Source organism: Salvelinus alpinus, chromosome 16 (genome assembly GCF_045679555.1).
Source record: "Salvelinus alpinus chromosome 16, SLU_Salpinus.1, whole genome shotgun sequence".
Lineage (NCBI taxonomy): Eukaryota > Metazoa > Chordata > Actinopteri > Salmoniformes > Salmonidae > Salvelinus > Salvelinus alpinus.
The window spans coordinates 53,909,593-53,924,835 of NC_092101.1; the positions used below are offsets into that span (position 1 = coordinate 53,909,593).

At 45.7% G+C, this 15,243-nt stretch overlaps 1 protein-coding gene across 4 annotated transcripts in view; it reads left to right on the forward strand.

Annotated features, from left to right (window-relative positions):
* Positions 1-15,243, forward strand: part of LOC139541682 (tumor protein 63-like) — a 208,132-nt gene that overhangs the window by 26,644 nt on the left and 166,245 nt on the right. For 3 of the 4 annotated variants that reach the window (XM_071346608.1, XM_071346610.1, XM_071346609.1), the window contains exon 1: positions 12,214-12,431. The exons of the other annotated variant lie outside the window; for it this stretch is intronic. In XM_071346608.1, the coding sequence (XP_071202709.1) occupies positions 12,376-12,431 (56 nt within the window). In that variant the 5' untranslated portion in view covers positions 12,214-12,375. Of the gene's footprint in view, positions 1-12,213; positions 12,432-15,243 lie in introns of those variants that run through there. 4 annotated transcript variants of the gene reach the window in all.

A 15,243-nucleotide genomic window follows, 5' to 3' on the forward strand; every position in this document is an offset into this window, starting at 1 on the left:
CACTACACTAATCAAGTCGTTCCGTTGTAATGTAATCGTTTCTCCAGAGCTGCTATGCTGCTATTCGGTGGCTAGCTGGCTAGCTAGCAGTGTTGACTACGTTACGTTACGAAAATAGCTGGCTAGTTAACCATATAATTACTCTAACCAACTCTAAGCTACACAATTATCTTAGATACAAAGATAGCAAAGAGAACTGTGTAGCCAGCTAACACTACACTAATCAAGTCGTTCCGTTGTAATGTAATCGTTTCTCCAGTGCTGCTATGCTGCTGTGCTGCTATTCGGTGGCTAGCTGGCTAGCTAGCAGTGTTGACTACGTTGTTACGTTCGGACGAAAATAGCTGGCTAGCGAACCTCAATAACCCCAATAACTACTCAATTATCTTTGAAACAAAGACGGATATGTAGCTCGTTAAGATCAAACAAATCAAACCGTTGTACTGTAATGAAAATGAATGAAAATGGTAAAACTACCTGTGGAGCGACGCGGAATTGGAGCGACGCGGAATTGGAGCGACGCGGAATTGCGACTGCACGCTGCACGCTCCAAACCGGAGCGTGCAGCGTGATTCTCAGAGTGATTCTCTCATATGAGAGTGATTCTCTCATATGAAACACTACAGAGTGATTCTCTCATATGAAACACTACAGAGTGATTCTCTCATATGAAACACTACAGAGTGATTCTGTCATATGAAACACTACAGAGTGATTCTCTCATATGAATCACTACAGAGTGATTCTGTCATATGAATCACTACAGAGTGATTCTCTCATATGAAACACTGCAGAGTGATTCTCTCATATGAAACACTACAGAGTGATTCTCTCATATGAAACACTACAGAGTGATTCTGTCATATGAAACACTACAGAGTGATTCTCTCATATGAATCACTACAGAGTGATTCTGTCATATGAATCACTACAGAGTGATTCTCTCATATGAAACACTGCAGAGTGATTCTCTCATATGAAACACTACAGAGTGATTCTCTCATATGAAACACTACAGAGTGATTCTCTCATATGAATCACTACAGAGTGATTCTCTCATATGAATCACTACAGAGTGATTCTCTCATATGAATCACTACAGAGTGATTCTCTCATATGAATCACTACAGAGTGATTCTCTCATATGAATCACTGCAGAGTGATTCTCTCATATGAATCACTACAGAGTGATTCTCTCATATGAAACACTACAGAGTGATTCTCTCATATGAAACACTGCAGAGTGATTCTCTCATATGAAACACTACAGAGTGATTCTCTCATATGAAACACTACAGAGTGATTCTCTCATATGAAACACTGCAGAGTGATTCTCTCATATGAATCACTACAGAGTGATTCTCTCATATGAAACACTGCAGAGTGATTCTCTCATATGAATCACTACAGAGTGATTCTCTCATATGAATCACTACAGAGTGATTCTCTCATATGAAACACTGCAGAGTGATTCTCTCATATGAAACACTGCAGAGTGATTCTCTCATATGAATCACTGCAGAGTGATTCTCTCATATGAAACACTGCAGAGTGATTCTCTCATATGAAACACTACAGAGTGATTCTCTCATATGAAACATTACAGAGTGATTCTCTCATATGAATCACTACAGAGTGATTCTCTCATATGAAACACTGCAGAGTGATTCTCTCATATGAAACACTACAGAGTGATTCTCTCATATGAAACATTACAGAGTGATTCTCTCATATGAAACACTGCAGAGTGATTCTCTCATATGAAACACTACAGAGTGATTCTCTCATATGAAACATTACAGAGTGATTCTCTCATATGAAACATTACAGAGTGATTCTGTCATATGAAACACTGCAGAGTGATTCTCTCATATGAAACACTACAGAGTGATTCTCTCATATGAAACACTACAGAGTGATTCTCTCATATGAATCACTACAGAGTGATTCTCTCATATGAAACACTACAGAGTGATTCTCTCATATGAAACACTACAGAGTGATTCTCTCATATGAAACACTACAGAGTGATTCTCTCATATGAATCACTACAGAGTGATTCTCTCATATGAAACACTACAGAGTGATTCTCTCATATGAAACACTACAGAGTGATTCTCTCATATGAATCACTACAGAGTGATTCTCTCATATGAATCACTACAGAGTGATTCTCTCATATGAAACACTACAGAGTGATTCTCTCATATGAATCACTACAGAGTGATTCTCTCATATGAAACACTACAGAGTGATTCTCTCATATGAATCACTACAGAGTGATTCTCTCATATGAAACATTACAGAGTGATTCTCTCCATTACCCCTGTGTTAGGTTACATTGGGCAGGGTGTGAGCCCACGGATGGAGGATAATGTTTTAAAGGACACCATTACCCCTGTGTTAGGTTACATTGGGCAGGGAGTGAGCCCCCGGATGGAGGATAATGTTTTAAAGGACACCATTACCCCTGTGTTAGGTTACATTGGGCAGGGTGTGAGCCCACGGATGGAGGATAATGTTTTAAAGGACACCATTACCCCTGTGTTAGGTTACATTGGGCAGGGAGTGAGCCCACGGATGGAGGATAATGTTTTAAAGGACACCATTACCCCTGTGTTATGTTACATTGGGCAGGGTGTGAGCCCACGGATGGAGGATAATGTTTTAAAGGACACCATTACCCCTGTGTTAGGTTACATTGGGCAGGGAGTGAGCCCCCGGATGGAGGATAATGTTTTAAAGGACACCATTACCCCTGTGTTAGGTTACATTGGGCAGGGTGTGAGCCCACGGATGGAGGATAATGTTTTAAAGGACACCATTACCCCTGTGTTAGGTTACATTGGGCAGGGAGTGAGCCCACGGACGGAGGTTAATGTTTTGAGGCTGACGTCATTAGCATGCTAAACATACCGCCTGAGTCCCAAACGGCACCCTATTCCCTATATACTGCACTCAACCCCACATACTCATATATAGTGGCCTATGGGCCCTGGTTAAAACATTAAGTAGGGCACTATATAGAGAGTAGGGTACTATTTGGAACACAACCCCACATACTCCTTGATACTGTAGGTTGAAGGCCAGACCACTCACATTATGTTGCCTGGTTACCAGCATCCTGCGTTGCTAAACACCGTGGACTATATTTCTTAAAGTTCGAATCAGAAGGTGTTGTATTACCTCACAGTGCTGAAGCAGACCTCTTGAACACCTGCTGTGGCAGGGTAGCATATCAACGCCCCCTTACCCCTTTCTCAGGGAGTGTGACCACGCTCATTTGTCATTGAGAGGGCTAGTTAGATCTGGCCTGTGATATACAAACTATTGGCTTATTATAATTTGTTATGAGGAATGAAATAAGTTGGGTGAGAGAAGCGTGATTGAAAAAGGCCACAGGGCTACAGTGTTTCATTCATCATATTCAAATCGTCTCTTTAATATCTTATACGGTTTTGGAGGTTAATCGATGCAGTCACACATTACATTAACAGTGTAATAAAACCATAACTCATATTTAACTAAGTGCTGATTTAACTAGAAAAAAAAAAAAAAAAAATCAACAGATAATTTTTGTTGTTGACTGTATTTGCCATGAGCCGTGATAAAAGCCGGTTTATAAAACAGGATTATTTGTGATGGATGGGCTTGTGGTTTCACTGGATGTCTGTGCTTTAGATGTGGGACTGGTTTGGTGGAAACCTTTGATCGTGTTTACATGAGTTTTCTTCTGTAGTTTACATCCCAAATTGGAACCCTATTCCCTATGGGCCCTCATTAAAAGTAGTGCTCTACATAGGGAATAGAGTGACATTTGGGACGAAAAACCCTTTAAGGGATTCTATACCCTGCAGAGCGACAACAACAGTACCCAGTAGAACTAGTTTGAACCAGAACTGTATGATTGCATAATCCAGGTGTTATGCTGGGGAATCCATCTACACAAAGCTGTGTAATATACACTATATCCTCTGTACTCTGTACCGGTGCCCCCTGTATATAGCCTCCACATTGAGTCTGTATCGGTACCCCCTGTATATAACCTCCACATTGACTCTGTACCGGTACCCCCTGTATATAGCCTCCACATTGACTCTGTACCAGTACCCCCTGTATATAACCTCCACATTGACTCTGTACCGGTACCCCCTGTATATAGCCTCCACATTGAGTCTGCATCGGTACCCCCCTGTATATAGCCTCCACATTGACTCTGTACCAGTACCCCCTGTATATAGCCTCCACATTGACTCTGTACCGGTACCCCCTGTATATAGCCTTCACATTGACTCTGTACCGGTACCCCCTGTATATAGTGTCCACATTGACTCTGTACCGGTACCCCCCTGTATATAGCCTCCACATTGACTCTGTACCGTAACACCCTGTATATAGCCTCCACATTGACTCTGTACCGTAACACCCTGTATATAGTCTCCACATTGACTCTGTACCGGTACCCCCTGTATATAGTCTCCACATTGACTCTGTACCGTAACACCCTGTATATAGCCTCCACATTGACTCTGTACCGTAACACCCTGTATATAGTCTCCACATTGACTCTGTACCGGTACCCCCTGTATATAGTCTCCACATTGACTCTGTACCGGTACCCCCCTGTATATAGCCTCCACATTGACTCTGTACCGGTACCCCCTGTATATAGCCTCCACATTGACTCTGTACCAGTACCCCCTGTATATAGCCTCCACATTGACTCTGTACCGGTACCCCCTGTATATAGCCTCCACATTGACTCTGTACCGGTACCCCCTGTATATAGCCTCCACATTGACTCTGTACCGGTACCCCCTGTATATAGCCTCCACATTGACTCTGTACCGTAACACCCTGTATATAGCCTCCACATTGACTCTGTACCGGTACCCCCTGTATATAGCCTCCACATTGACTCTGTACCGGTACCCCCTGTATATAGTCTCCACATTGACTCTGTACCGGTACCCCCTGTATATAGCCTCCACATTGACTCTGTATCGGTACCCCCTGTATATAGCCTCCACATTGACTCTGTACCGGTACCCCCTGTATATAGCCTCCACATTGACTCTGTACCGGTACCCCCTGTATATAGCCTCCAAATTGACTCTGTACCGTAACACCCTGTATATAGCCTCCACATTAACTCTGTACCGTAACACCCTGTATATAGCCTCCACATTGACTCTGTACCGGTACCCCCTGTATATAGCCTCCACATTGACTCTGTACCGGTACCCCCTGTATATAGCCTCCACATTGACTCTGTACCGGTACCCCTTGATATATAGTCTCCACATTGACTCTGTACCGTAACACCCTGTATATAGCCTCCACATTGACTCTGTACCGTAACACCCTGTATATAGCCTCCACATTAACTCTGTACCGTAACACCCTGTATATAGCCTCCACATTGACTCTGTACCGTAATACCCTGTATATAGCCTCCACATTGACTCTGTACCGGTACCCCCTGTATATAGTCTCCACATTGACTCTGTACCGTAATACCCTGTATATAGCCTCCACATTGACTCTGTACCGTAACACCCTGTATATAGCCTCCACATTGACTCTGTACCGGTACCCCTTGATATATAGTCTCCACATTGACTCTGTACCGTAACATCCTGTATATAGCCTCCACATTGACTCTGTACCGGTACCCCCTGTATATAGCCTCCACATTGACTCTGTACCGGTACCCCCTGTATATAGTCTCCACATTGACTCTGTACCGTAATACCCTGTATATAGCCTCCACATTGACTCTGTACCGTAACACCCTGTATATAGCCTCCACATTGACTCTGTACCGGTACCCCTTGATATATAGTCTCCACATTGACTCTGTACCGGTACCCCCTGTATATAGCCTCCACATTGACTCTGTACCGGTACCCCCTGTATATAGCCTCCACATTGACTCTGTACCGTAACACCCTGTATATAGCCTCCACATTGACTCTGTACCGGTACCCCCTGTATATAGCCTCCACATTGACTCTGTACCGGTACCCCCTGTATATAGCCTCCACATTGACTCTGTACCGATACCCCCTGTATATAGCCTCCACATTGACTCTGTACCAGTACCCCCTGTATATAGTCTCCACATTGACTCTGTACCGGTACCCCCTGTATATAGCCTCCACATTGACTCTGTACCGGTACCCCCTGTATATAGCCTCCACATTGACTCTGTAACGGTACCCCCGTGTATATAGCCTCCACATTGACTCTGTACCAGTACCCCCTGTATATAGCCTCCACATTGACTCTGTACCGGTACCCCCGTGTATATAGCCTCCACATTGACTCTGTACCGGTACCCCCTGTATATAGCCTCCACATTGACTCTGTACCAGTACCCCCTGTATATAGCCTCCACATTGACTCTGTACCGGTACCCCCTGTATATAGCCTCCACATTGACTCTGTACCAGTACCCCCTTTATATAGTCTCGCTATTGTTATTTTACTGCTGCTCTTAAATTACTTGTTACTTTTATTTCACTGTAATTTCACTGTAAGGTCTACACCTGTTGTATTCAGCATTTCACTGTGAGGTCTACTACACCTGTTGTATTCAGCATTTCACTGTGAGGTCTACTACACCTGTTGTATTCAGCATTTCACTGTAAGGTCTACTACACCTGTTGTATTCAGCATTTCACTGTAAGGTCTACTACACCTGTTGTATTCAGCATTTCACTGTAAGGTCTACTACACCTGTTGTATTCAGCATTTCACTGTAAGGTCTACACCTGTTGTATCCAGCATTTCACTGTGAGGTCTACACCTGTTGTATTCAGCATTTCACTGTAAGGTCTACTACACCTGTTGTATTCAGCATTTCACTGTAAGGTCTACTACACCTGTTGTATTCAGCATTTCACTGTAAGGTCTACTACACCTGTTGTATTCAGCATTTCACTGTAAGGTCTACTACACCTGTTGTATTCAGCATTTCACTGTAAGGTCTACTACACCTGTTGTAGTCAGCATTTCACTGTAAGGTCTACTACACCTGTTGTAGTCAGCATTTCACTGTAAGGTCTACTACACCTGTTGTATTCAGCATTTCACTGTAAGGTCTACTACACTTGTTGTATTCAGCATTTCACTGTGAGGTCTACTACACCTGTTGTATTCAGCATTTCACTGTGAGGTCTACTACACCTGTTGTATTCAGCATTTCACTGTGAGGTCTACTACACCTGTTGTATTCAGCATTTCACTGTGAGGTCTACTACACCTGTTGTATTCAGCATTTCACTGTGAGGTCTACTACACCTGTTGTATTCAGCATTTCACTGTGAGGTCTACACCTGTTGTATTCAGCATTTCACTGTAAGGTCTACTACACCTGTTGTATTCAGCATTTCACTGTAAGGTCTACTACACCTGTTGTATTCAGCATTTCACTGTAAGGTCTACTACACCTGTTGTATTCAGCATTTCACTGTAAGGTCTACTACACCTGTTGTATTCAGCATTTCACTGTAAGGTCTACTACACCTGTTGTAGTCAGCATTTCACTGTAAGGTCTACTACACCTGTTGTAGTCAGCATTTCACTGTAAGGTCTACTACACCTGTTGTATTCAGCATTTCACTGTGAGGTCTACTACACCTGTTGTATTCAGCATTTCACTGTGAGGTCTACTACACCTGTTGTATTCAGCATTTCACTGTGAGGTCTACTACACCTGTTGTATTCAGCATTTCACTGTGAGGTCTACTACACCTGTTGTATTCAGCATTTCACTGTGAGGTCTACACCTGTTGTATTCAGCATTTCACTGTAAGGTCTACTACACCTGTTGTATTCAGCATTTCACTGTAAGGTCTACTACACCTGTTGTATTCAGCATTTCACTGTAAGGTCTACTACACCTGTTGTATTCAGCATTTCACTGTAAGGTCTACTACACCTGTTGTATTCAGCATTTCACTGTAAGGTCTACTACACCTGTTGTAGTCAGCATTTCACTGTAAGGTCTACTACACCTGTTGTAGTCAGCATTTCACTGTAAGGTCTACTACACCTGTTGTATTCAGCATTTCACTGTAAGGTCTACTACACCTGTTGTATTCAGCATTTCACTGTGAGGTCTACTACACCTGTTGTATTCAGCATTTCACTGTGAGGTCTACTACACCTGTTGTATTCAGCATTTCACTGTGAGGTCTACTACACCTGTTGTATTCAGCATTTCACTGTGAGGTCTACTACACCTGTTGTATTCAGCATTTCACTGTGAGGTCTACACCTGTTGTATTCAGCATTTCACTGTGAGGTCTACTACACCTGTTGTATTCAGCATTTCACTGTGAGGTCTACTACACCTGTTGTATTCAGCATTTCACTGTGAGGTCTACACCTGTTGTATTCGGCGCACGTGACAAATAACATTTGATTTGATTTATTATGGACAGACTTCTCCCCATCTTAGCTACTCAACATTTTTTGAACATGACAGTTTACAATCCAGGGTTACTCCATGCAGTTTAGTCACCTCAGCTTGCTCAATTTACACATTATTTATCACAAGATTTAGTTGAGGTTTCTGGGTTTAGTGAATGTATTTGTCCCAAATATAATGCTTTGGTTTTAGAACTTATTCCTTGTTCCTTAAGCAATAACTTATTCCTTATTCCTTAAGCAATACGGCCCGAGGGTTTGTGGTATATGGCCAATATACCACGGCTAAGGGCTGTTGTTTAACATGACGCAACGCAGAGTGCCTGGATACAGCCCTTAGCTGTGGTACATTGGTCATATACCACAAACCCTTGAGGTGCCTTATTGCTGTTATGGTAGTCTTAACCACTAGACCGGCCAGGTTACCAATGTAATTAGAAGAATAAATGTTTTGTCATACCCGTTGTATACTTAAGCAATAAGGCTCGAGGGGGTGTTGTATATACCCACAGCTTTCAGCCAATCAGCATTCAGGGCTCGAACCACCCAGTTTATAAAGTCCGATATACCACGGCTGTCAGCCAATCAGCATTCAGGGCTCGAACCACCCAGTTTATAAAGTCCGATATACCACGGCTGTCAGCCAATCAGCATTCAGGTCTCGAACCACCCAATTTATAAATCAGGTTTAATCACAGCTAGAGGCTCGCTGACTGACAAGCTTGTTCTTGATGCTGAGATGAGAAGACTTTAAGACTCTGAAGGTGTCCTATGTCAAAAGCCTGTTTGTCTATGGAGACACCAAGTGGTATTCCTTCTTTATTTTCCTGTTGACGTAGGCCTTGCGTAACGAATGCTTGGTCATCAATGGTGCAGCACAGTACAGTATCATATAGGTCTGTTTGGGGTTGGTGTAGTTTAAAATAACTTTCTGCTGCCTTGGCAGCTGGAGAAGACAAGAAGCTGTAGATAGCGGCTGGTGTTGGAACTGGAGGGATAAAGTGCTGGGGGGTTGGAACTGGAAGGATCAGGTGCTGGGGGGTTGGAAGTGGAGGGATCAGGTGCTGGTTGCTGGGGGGTTGGAACTGGAGGGATCAGGTGCTGGGTGCTGGGGGGTTGGAACTGGAGGGATCAGGTGCTGGGGGGTTGGAACTGGAGGGATCAGGTGCTGGGGGGTTGGAACTGGAGGGATCAGGTGCTGGGGGGTTGGAACTGGAGGGATCAGGTGCTGGGGGGTTGGAACTGGAGGGATCAGGTGCTGGGGGTTGGAACTGGAAGGGATCAGGTGCTGGGGGGTTGGAACTGGAGGGATCAGGTGCTGGGGGTTGGAACTGGAAGGGATCAGGTGCTGGGGGTTGGAACTGGAAGGGATCAGGTGCTGGGGGGTTGGAACTGGAGGGATCAGGTGCTGGGGGGTTGGAACTAGAAGGATCAGGTGCTGGTTGCTGGGGGGTTGGAACTGGAAGGGATCAGGTGCTGGGGGGTTGGAACTGGAAGGGATCAGGTGCTGGGGGGTTGGAACTGGAGGGATCAGGTGCTGGGGGGTTGGAACTGGAAGGGATCAGGTGCTGGTTGCTGGGGGGTTGGAACTGGAAGGGATCAGGTGCTGGTTGCTGGGGGGTTGGAACTGGAAAGGATCAGGTGCTGGTTGCTGGGGGGTTGGAACTGGAGGAGTTGGAACTGGAGGGATCAGGTGCTGGGGGTTGGAACTGGAAGGATCAGGTGCTGGTTGCTGGGGGTTGGAACTGGAGGGATCAGGTGCTGGGGGTTGGAACTGGAAGGATCAGGTGCTGGTTGCTGGGGGTTGGAACTGGAGGAATCAGGTGCTGGGGGGTTGGAACTGGAAGGAGATTTTTTCCCCATATGTCATTTTCCTTCTCAGTAGAATAAAAGTCGCAATTGATACAGCCTTTTTTTTCTCCTCACCTTACAGCCCCTCCCCTAGTTGGAGTAAACTAATAGACAACAACCCTTGTTGCTTCTACTTCCAGCTCATACATACTACATACTACATACTACATACTACATACATTAAAGATAGTATATTTTACATTAGTTTTCTTTTGTTTGTTTTTAGTCCCATCCATCAACCCCTCCCATCTCTGAAGACCATCCAGTTTGATTTCTGTTTTGCCATATATTTTTCAACTGTGCTATTTCACAACAGTTCTGAACCTGTGTATATATTTTACACACACAGCATATTAAACATTAGTTATCTTGTTATAATTAGTCCCAATTTTCAGCTCCACTCTGCCCTTCCCATCTATCTCTGAACACGTGTCGTTTTGCGTATCAGTTCATGGCTACAGTTTTAGTTCACCACACTAGAATGGCATACCCTGATGTCATAATCGGCTCTCTCCGCCTGGTGCATTGTGGGTGGGAAGGGAATTCTGGCAAATGCAAGATGGGCTGGTCCATCTTTAGCTTAGCGGGCCTGTCTCAATGGCTTTTTTTGTGCAGAAATATCATTACTTGGCTAATAAAAGGAGTCTGAAGAAAATAATGGGCCAGTTTGGGGGCCTTCTGGTCCCCGTCCGTCCCTGGAAGGAGCAGGGCTGCCTTTATTGGAGGGACAACAGTCCATCTCATCTCACCGTTGGCTTGTGTTCCCTGGATACCCAACGTCACTGTGACCCTGCCCTATATTTTAGACGTCTGATTCACTCTTCATTCGTCTCCTAAAACCATCTCTTGGTTTACAGCTACTTACGATTTGGGTGAGACAGAGCGTGTGTGTGTGTGTGTGTGGTTAGTGTTTTGGTGTTAAACTGAAAGAGACGTGTTTATGTTAGACTAGACTAGTGGACAAGCTTCTAATCTGTCAGTCTGTCTGGCCTCTCTTTGTTTCCATGGTCCCCTCGGCCGGGTTCAACAGGTCAAGCTGCTTAGAACACCAGACGACAACAGACATCAACAACTTATATTCACTTGCTATTCTAGCTGATGCCAGTGGTATGTTCAAATCAAATTGTATTTGTCACATACACGCGTTCAGCAGATGTTAATGCGGGTGTAGCGAAATGGTTGTGGCATCTCTACGGTAGCCAGGCTGATGCCAGTGGTATGTTCGTGGCATCTCTACGGTAGCCAGGCTGATGCCAGTGGTATGTTCATGGCATCTCTACGGTAGCCAGCTCCTGTTGCTGTAGCGAAATGGTTGTGGCATCTCTACGGTAGCCAGGCTGATGCCAGTGGTATGTTCGTGGCATCTCTACGGTAGCCAGGCTGATGCCAGTGGTATGTTCGTGGCATCTCTACGGTAGCCAGGCTGATGCCAGTGGTATGTTCATGGCATCTCTACGCTAGCCAGGCTGATGCCAGTTGGTATTTTCATAGCATCTCTATGGTGGCCAGGCTGATGCCACTGTATAGTGGGCTGTATAGTGGGCTGTATAGTGGGCTGTATAGTGGGCTGTATAGTGGGCTGTATAGTGGGCAGTATAGTGGGCAGTATAGTGGGCAGTATAGTGGGCTGTATAGTGGGTTTGCAGTGGGCAGTATAGGGGGCAGTGTGATGCAACAGACATGTCTGTCTACAAACCTCTAGGGAATCTGGTGTAAATATCAGACTAAGGCACGAAGGAGGGAGGGGGTGAGGAGGGGTGTTTTTGCTTGATATATATATATATATCCTAGCAACTGAGGGAGAGTGATACCCCTGTCCAGCTGCTTCTGTGGATTGGTCAGTGAGTTGGCACAAGCCCCGCCTCTTCGCTGATGAGGCCGAAGAAAAAAATACAAAAATAATCTGAGCATCCTCCAGACGTTCTTCACTGCTGTGCACTTGACCCTCCATGCTCTTTAAACCCAGTCCTGGATTCATTTATTCTATTTATTCAACGAGTCCATGTGCGATCACTAATACATGTGTTTATGTGATCTACGGGACAGCATTGAAGAGTTGAAACAAGAGCAAAAAGAGAAAAGTTTAAAATGACTGGTCCTTACTCCACAGCTGTGCAGTACTGCCCCGAGCTCCCCTTTCATCGGTAAGTAGAGCTAGCTAACAACTGGTGTGCTGTGAGTGGTGTGACATAATAGCATTTTAGCCGTGTTACTGTCAAAAGACCTGGACCACTTGAACGTCACATAAGGGACATAGTAATTCTCCAATGTAAGCATGAAACACTGGGCTATCCACATGGGAGTAGTACTCGAAGGCAACCATCTATTGGGCGGCAGGGTAGCCTAGTGGTTAGAGCGTTAGACTTGTAACCGAAAGGTTGCAAGATTGAATCCCCCGAGCTGACAAGGTAAACATCTGTTGTTCTGCCCCTGAACAAGGCAGTTAACCTGCTGTTCCTAGGGCCGTCATTGAAAATAAGAATTTGTTCTTAACGGACTTGTCTAGTTAAATAAAAGGTTAAATTAAAAATAAACTAAATATCTTGGCGTTGTGGCCCTTGGCACTTTTGACATTATGGATGTCTAGTATCACATTGACTGGCTCAGTGTTCACATGAAACATGGTACTATCCACAAGAGACTAATAATCTATGGAAACTCTCTGTTTTGGCATCATTGCTCTTTGCATGTATTCATCGTAGCCAACCGTTTATATACAATTTACAACATTTCCAGATAGAGGAGAACGAAAGTAGACATGGTCTCAGACAGACTCTCAGTTGCTGGGTCAGAGACGGTTGGTTTGGTTGACTAGACCAGGGATAGGAGGTCTGTTGCTGGGTCAGAGACGGTTGGTTTGGTTGACTAGACCAGGGATAGGAGGTCTGTTGCTGGGTCAGAGACGGTTGGTTTGGTTGACTAGACCAGGGATAGGAGGTCTGTTGCTGGGTCAGAGACGGTTGGTTTGGTTGACTAGACCAGGGATAGGAGGTCTGTTGCTGGGTCAGAGACGGTTGGTTTGGTGACTAGACCAGGGATAGGAGGTCTGTTGCTGGGTCAGAGACGGTTGGTTTGGTTGACTAGACCAGGGATAGGAGGTCTGTTGCTGGGTCAGAGACGGTTGGTTTGGTTGACTAGACCAGGGATAGGAGGTCTGTTGCTGGGTCAGAGACGGTTGGTTTGGTTGACTAGACCAGGGATAGGAGGTCTGTTGCTGGGTCAGAGACGGTTGGTTTGGTTGACTAGACCAGGGATAGGAGGTCTGTTGCTGGGTCAGAGACGGTTGGTTTGGTGACTAGACCAGGGATAGGAGGTCTGTTGCTGGGTCAGAGACGGTTGGTTTGGTTGACTAGACCAGGGATAGGAGGTCTAATGCTGGGTCAGAGACGGGTTGGTTTGGTGACTAGACCAGGGTTAGGAGGTCTGTTGCTGGGTCAGAGACGGTTGGTTTGGTGACTAGAACAGGGTTAGGAGGTCTGTTGCTGGGTCAGAGACGGTTGGTTTGGTTGACTAGACCAGGGATAGGAGGTCTGTTGCTGGGTCAGAGACGGTTGGTTTGGTTGACTAGACCAGGGATAGGAGGTCTGTTGCTGGGTCAGAGACGGTTGGTTTGGTGACTAGACCAGGGATAGGAGGTCTGTTGCTGGGTCAGAGACGGTTGGATTGTCGAACCAGACCAGGGATAGGGAGTCTGTTGCTGGGTCAAGCAGGCAGAGAGGGGTTGTTGCTGGGTCAGGGATGCTTCTCCGACTAGGGTGTCTGGAGGTGCAAACAGACGTTGAAACAGTTGTGTCTGGAGGTTCAGCTGCCAGCCCGGTCTGGTCTGATATTTATAGGTGCGGCGTACATATGGCAACAATGTCACCACAGATTACAAGAGCAGAGCGCAAGGCAGAGTCTAGAGTAAAGGCAGAGTCTAGAGTAAAGGCAGAGTCTAGAGTGAAGGCAGAGTCTAGAGTGAAGGCAGAGTCTAGAGTGAAGGCAGAGTCTAGAGTGAAGGCAGAGTCTAGAGTGAAGTCAGAGTCTAGAGCAAAGGCAGAGTCTAGAGCGAAGGCAGAGTCTAGAGTGAAGGCAGAGTCTAGAGTGAAGGCAGAGTCTAGAGTGAAGGCAGAGTCTAGAGTGAAGGCAGAGTGTAGAGTGAAGGCAGAGTGTAGAGTAAAGGCAGAGTGTAGAGTAAAGGCAGAGTCTAGAGTGAAGGCAGAGTCTAGAGTGAAGGCAGAGTCTAGAGTGAAGGCAGAGTCTAGAGTGAAGGCAGAGTCTAGAGTGAAGGCAGAGTCTAGAGTGAAGGCAGAGTCTAGAGCGAAGGCAGAGTCTAGAGTGAAGGCAGAGTCTAGAATGAAGGCAGAGTCTAGAGTGAAGAGTGAAGGCATAGTCTAGAGTGAAGGCAGAGTCTAGAGTGAAGGCAGAGTCTAGAATGAAGGCAGAGTCTAGAGTGAAGGCAGAGTCTAGAGTGAAGGCAGAGTCTAGAGTGAAGGCAGAGTCTAGAGTGAAGGCAGAGTCTAGAGTGAAGGCAGAGTCTAGAGTGAAGGCAGAGTCTAGAGTGAAGGCAGAGTCTAGAACGAAGGCAGAGTCTAGAACGAAGGCAGAGTCTAGAGCGAAGGCAGAGTCTAGAGCGAAGGCAGAGTCTAGAGCGAAGGCAGAGTCTAGAGCGAAGGCAGAGTCTAGAGCGAGGGCAGAGTCTAGAGTGAAGGCAGAGTCTAGAACGAAGGCAGAGTCTAGAGCTCTTTGTCGAACTGTGGGGGGACCCTGGATGGTTTGTTGCCTGGCCGTCGGGAGCTGGTGACCGAGAGGTCGCTGGTTCAGGTCCCTGATTGGACTCGGTGGTAGATCTGTTGATGTGCCCCTGGTGCAGGGCGTTTGACCCTGGTTGCTCCCGTGGGTCTCTCTGGATGGGAGCATCTGCTAGATGACTGAACGTGATGTGCAGCATGTTGAGCGGCTTCACTGCAGGTAGAT